The sequence below is a fragment of the Acomys russatus genome, chromosome 1 (assembly GCF_903995435.1).
Source record: "Acomys russatus chromosome 1, mAcoRus1.1, whole genome shotgun sequence".
Lineage (NCBI taxonomy): Eukaryota > Metazoa > Chordata > Mammalia > Rodentia > Muridae > Acomys > Acomys russatus.
The window spans coordinates 8,840,070-8,846,069 of NC_067137.1; the positions used below are offsets into that span (position 1 = coordinate 8,840,070).

Sequence of the window (6,000 nt, forward strand, 5' to 3'; positions counted from 1 at the left end):
GTTCAGAGTTACTGTAGGGGTTGGTTCCAGGATGCTGTCAGACATCCAGCCAGCAGGTGCTCCAGTCCCGAAGGTAAAAACGGACTATTTGCATATAACTTTCACACATTGTCTTTCATGTTTCCTATGATCTCTGCATTAATTTTACCACCTAGCACAATGTACGTGCTAAATTGTGGCTCTGCAACTGTATTTTCAGAAATAATGGTCAGCTAGTGGTCTGTAGCTAATTCAGCTCCTTTGTAAACTTTTTCAAATATATATATATATATATATATACACACACACACACATATATATTACATTAGGTTGAGCACGCAGATGCAGAACCTGGCCCATACAATGTTTTACACTAAAAGTTCATTCACTATTTATCTAAAACTCAGGTTTACGTGCATGTCTTGGGCTCTTATTTGCTAAATCTGGCCACCTAAGCAGAAAGCATGTGGTCTCTTACAGAAGGAGCAAGTAGGAAGAAGGGTGGTTGCTGTGGTCAGTGGGTAGTGTTGGGTGGGAAGGAGGTAGCAGGGAGTTGGAGAAGAATGAGACCATGCTGATCCTCTGGACTCAATCTCCCAGGACAAGGGCAATGGCTCAGTCAGGTGGGGGTGATGACAGTAGGATGTGCCGGAGGAGGAGAAAGTGATGACCATGTTTATGATTTTGTCCAGCAGGGGAGTCAAAGGCCAAAGAGGCAAAGGGCTCTGGAGAATGGTAAAAGATAGAAAGCATGACTGTGATTTTCCCATGTTCATCCAGGGGACCCAGAGCCCACACTGGACAAGGTGGGGAGTGAGGGCAGAGGGGCCGGGGATGCTAGCGGTGAGGAGACCACTTACTAGAACACTGGCTCAACAGTGAACTTAGAAACCTAAGAGCCATTTGGGAAATGGTCTCCCTAATGGGCTTCATGCATCTCCAGCTCAGTCCATCTAGAGAGGCCCACTTTCTCTGCTCATCGGTTGTCCTTACCCAGTTGTTGGGAGGGATGACTGCACCTCTGTCATATGTGCAGTTGTGCCAGATGTAATAATCAGTGTATTTCCCACTGCGCGTTCTACTCGATTGAAACCAAGGATGCTTGTCACTTGTGTGATTTGGTATGAAATCGACTATTAATTTTAAACCTAGTGAGTGAAAAACATTCCAAATGTTAGGAACAGACTGTTAGAGGAATGACAGTTGGGGGAAGATGGCTACGTGTGAGCTCAGAGACTCCGCACCCTCTACCCACATTCCTAGTCCCGACACTTCCTAGTCCCCCACATGTCTCACTCCATTTACCTTTGTCATGTATGGCCGCGACCAAGTTCTCAAAATCTTTCATTGTTCCAAACATAGGATCAATTTCTTGGAAGTCCTCGACAGCGTATCTGAAATCTTTCAACGATGATTTATAAAAGGAAGTGATCCATACAGTCTTTATGTTTAAAGCAACGATATAGTCCAGCTTCTCCTGGATACCTGAAGAAAGAGCCAAGGCCATGAGCAACGTGGCTTTTTTTTTTTTTTTTTAAACATAAAAATGACATTAGGAGGGAGAGGAAATAAAGAAAGCAGGCCTTCCTCTTACAATCACTGCTTCAAAGAAATAATGCACTGGATTTTTTGGTTTTTCAAGACAGGGTTTCTTTGTGTAGCCTTGGCTGTCCTGGACTCGCTCTGTATACCAGGTTGGCCTCGAACTCACAGTGATCCACCTGCCTCTGCCTCCCAAGTGCTGGGATTAAAGGTGGGTGCCACCATTCAGAATCCTTTGTGGATTCCAGATTCTATCTACACATGCACTTGTCTTTAGACACATGGAATTGGATATGGTTAGCTATGGACACAGGTGTCTGACAGACCCACTTAGAAAAGTAATTTTTTTACAAAAATTGTTTTGGGGAATGGGATGTTATAAGCTAAATTTTTTCCTTTTCTTCTGTTTAAAGCTATATAAAATTGCTGGGCAGTGGTGGTGCACGCCTTTAATCCCAGTACTTGGGAAGCAGAGGCAGGTGGATCTCTGAGAGTTTGAGGCCAGTCTGGCCTACAGAGAGAGTTCCAGGACAGCCAGGGCTACACAGAGAAACCCTGTCTCAAAACCCCTTCTCCCACCCAAAACCTATATTAAATCATTCTATTACAGTGTTATTAACATGCAAACTATTACTATACATAAATTAAAAAGTTTTAAAAATAAAATATGTGTAAAATAAAAATTTTATATTAAAGGCCAAAATATTTGCAATTTTATTGAATCTGAGTAAAATCTAGGCCCATTAATAACATCAAATCAATCTTATAGCAGAATCTTTTTACCTTTAATAAAAATACATATTTTAAATTGTTAATATATTATATATGTATGTATGTATTTGTACACACATACTTACTCATGTAGCCAAAGCTGTTTTCAAACTTACTATGTAGCCCATGATGAACTTAAGTTTATGATCTTCCTACCTCTACAACTGGCACCACCACACACACACACACACACACACACACACACACACACACACGCATATGCATGCACATGTGCATATGTACATGGTGCTGGGATTACATACAAGTATGCCTAGTTTATGCAATGATGGAGATCAACTCCAGAGATAAGCAAGCATTCTGTCAAGTGCGCTACTTCCATTCTTAGCTCTCAATTTTTATAATTAAAACCAATATTGTAGGTGGTTTCCAACAGGTGCTAAGTGAGCTGGGTGCCAAAGAACTGAGTACCATTTGGTGCCAGATAGTTTGAAAAGCACTGGCCCATACCAAAGCGATTTGCTACATGTGGCTACTGAGCAGTTGCAATGTGGCTCATTTGGGTTGAGATGTACTGGAAGGGAAGACACACACCAGATTTTTTAACACCTGCTACAAAAAGAAAGAATTTAAAACATGTCAACAGTATTTTATGCTGACCTATTGATACAGAAAATGCACTGCATTACACAAAACATAGTATTAAAGCCAATGCCACCTTGAAAAACAAAAGAACCCTTGCACAATGCTGTTACAGTAATGTAAAGAGACTTGAACGGGATGATGCCTAGTCTGGAGAAGAGCTGTGCAAGGTGCTTTATGGACCACCGTGTTAGCTCTGACCATCTAGGGCAGAGACGCTGAGGAGGGAGGGAAGTTGTGGACTGTGGTGTCACAGGGTAAGTCTGGGCTCTAGCACAGTAAGTGAGTACATAACTGAGCGAACCGTGAGAACTACTCTCTGGAACAGCGGGACCAGATAAAGCCATAGTCATGAGGCTGAAGACAGGTGTGTGCCAGCATTTGCCAGGCTTCATGCTCCTCTCTCAGGCGGTCTGTACAGCAACTGCTTCTTGTTCGTTGTGTAGGAAAGCAGGGATTCACACAAGAGACCCTAGGCTGGCAAGGGGAGGCCTCCAGAAGTTAAGCTCTATACATGGAACCTTGTAGAATGACTAGTTGCTATGGCTTCTAGTTCATGATCCTAAATGTTGATTTGGAGACTTGAGTCAGTAGTTTTCTCTGTGTTTTCCATGAGACTCTATAAAGTATGACACACCTAAGGAAGTAGGAGGCTGAGGAGACCAAAGAACAAAGTCACCTGCCCCTGGTGGCACCATTCTGGCAGAAGTGGAGACATTGTAGAGACCCTTTGGTTATCAGACTATTGAAAGGATGGTCCCTCTGAAATTAAACAATTCCCCCAGAATCTTCTGGCTGAGAGAAAGAAAAGCCTGAAGCCTGGTACCAGCCAGAGGAGGAGTCTGTCTCTTGGAAAGAGATTTCTTACAGCTCTGAGCAACAGGGAAGATGGAATGAGGAGTCAGTTACAGACAGAAGCACACTTTGGCCAGGACTGCTTTGCTGTGCATGCACCTCTTGCCTTCTATTGGAACCTGCGCTTCCTGTCAGGAGCCCTGAGTAGGGACTTCACCCTGGCATGGCCATATTTAATCAGTCTGTCTTTTTTTCTTTCTCCCTCTCTGTGTTTTAAAATTTTTTGGGTGGGTGGGTGGGGTAGCCCAGGCTGCCCTCAGGGCAATGTTCTTCTGCCTCCTGAGAGATGGTATTACAGGCTAGAGGGATTGCACCAAGCTTTATGCTGTCCTAAACCAGAGCAATTCTATCAAGCAATCCCAGTTCACACCCACTGTCTGGCAGTTTCAGTCTTAATATGGTCGGATGGAGCATTCAATTTTAAGATAAGAAATTACATATAGAACATTATTAGCTTAATCTAAAAAAAACCACAAAGTTTTGGTTCTATTTTTCTACTAACGATGGGTATTGCTCTAAGAGAATCCTTTACTTGGGTTAACTGCTAACACACTATTGGGGCTCTAGCCTTGTCTTGTCTCTCAGGAGTGAAACTTGAAGACCGCCTTCCCCTTCCGCCGACATCACATCTACATAACATGATGCATTTATTAATAAACTCCCAGCTAGACAACAAGCTACGCCATATACCTGGAGAGCCAGTCTCAGATAAAACATCCAGCCACAAAGTCAGAGATTTTGGGAGGACTGACAAGCGAATGAATGTGTGCATTGGTTCAGTGAGCAAGAGATTAAAGAAGTCTTTGGCCCTAAGTCCTTCAGCAAATAGCCTTGCATCAAGGGCCAGACTTGGAGCCTCTGCTGAGTGGTGCCTGAATAATTCCCAGCGGCATGGGTGCCCGCCATCCTGTTATGTGCTTACTCCACAACCCAGGCACAACCCGCCCTCCTTTGCTTAGTCCTGAGCTCAAACACGCACCTTTCAGGTCTCCATTCCCATCCTTGTTGCTGTCCTTAAAAGACCTCGGGTAGATCTGATACATAGGGCCTGCCTGCCACCAGTCAAGGCACTTTGGAGAGATGGCGATGATGGCTATGGTAGCGCCGATGAGCAGGAACACAGAAACCACAGTGAGCCAGAAGAGGATCTCCCGAGGCACCCTGTAGCGAGCCTGGCCGGAGAACTGGAACAGCACCTCCTTGGGCATCCCGGCATAAGGCTGCACGGCCTTGGGGTGGGGCTCCTCCGGAGCAGGGGTACTCACGACACTGGGCTGTGGGGTGTCCCTGCAGCCTGGGTCTGGGTCCTGTTCTGGGATGTCTTCATTTTGGACAAACCCGTTATTTGTCCGGCATCCCTTCATACTTATCTCGATGGAGTCTCTCTTGCTTTTGTCCTCATCCATGTCTACCTTGCGCAGCTCTTCCTGGTGCTTTCCAGCAGGAACCAATGTGGAAAGGCGGCTTGCTGAGTGCTGTAGTGTGTTAATAAGCGTTGAATGGTTTATAAATAATCTTGGCTGGACTTTGTCCAACCAAGGAAGAACGGATAAAGGTAAAGGGGAGCCAGGGGTGTGTGTGTGCGCGCATGTGTGTAAAAATTATCTCTACACAGGGTGGCTGACTCAGCTACAGCAGCAATACGTGGGGAGGAGAGTGGGAAGAAGAGGCAGGGTTCCAAGAACTGAAAGATGCTATTTGTGTGAGTACCAACTGCCTAAAGCAACACTGTTCATAAAACCACAAAGGGTGGAGGTGACCCAGAGAGATGGGCAAACAAAATATGCAATGAACATTACAGAAGAGTATTATTCAGCCTAAGAGGGGGAACAAAGTCTGACACATGTGACATGATGCATGGGCCTTGGGGACATTATGCTGAGTGAAAATGAGCTCATCAGAAGACAACTACTTAGAGAACCACAGAAACAGGAAACAGACCAGTGGCTGGGGGGTTGGGGAGCACTGTGGGAAGCTGCTGGTCAATGGGAATGGAATTCCACCTGGGGATTTTGATGCGTTTTGGAGATGGACAATTCATGCAGGTGTCCTTTGCCCCTGAGCCAGATATTAAAGATATGGGTATGGTGGTAAATGTTATTGTTTGTTACAATGTTTGAAACACAACATTTTCTTTCTTTAGCTAGGTATAAAAATGATGCTGAACTTAGTAAAAGAAACTGGCTGTCCTTTTTGTTTGAAGGTCCCCCTTCCTACAGATTCTCACAGAAGAGGCTCTGGAGGCAGGGAACC

General features: G+C 44.7%; 1 protein-coding gene across 1 annotated transcript in view; it reads right to left on the minus strand.

The window, feature by feature from the left end:
* Slc3a1 (solute carrier family 3 member 1) overlaps positions 1-5,244 on the minus strand; it is a 33,355-nt gene extending 28,111 nt beyond the window's left edge. Inside the window, exons 1-3 of the mRNA XM_051160500.1 lie at positions 4,727-5,244; positions 1,285-1,464; positions 973-1,127 (exon numbers count right to left, since the gene is read on the minus strand). Coding sequence (XP_051016457.1) covers positions 973-1,127; positions 1,285-1,464; positions 4,727-5,153 — 762 coding nt within the window. The 5' untranslated portion in view covers positions 5,154-5,244. The remainder of the gene's footprint in view (positions 1-972; positions 1,128-1,284; positions 1,465-4,726) is intronic.
* Positions 5,245-6,000: the final 756 nt, after the last annotated feature.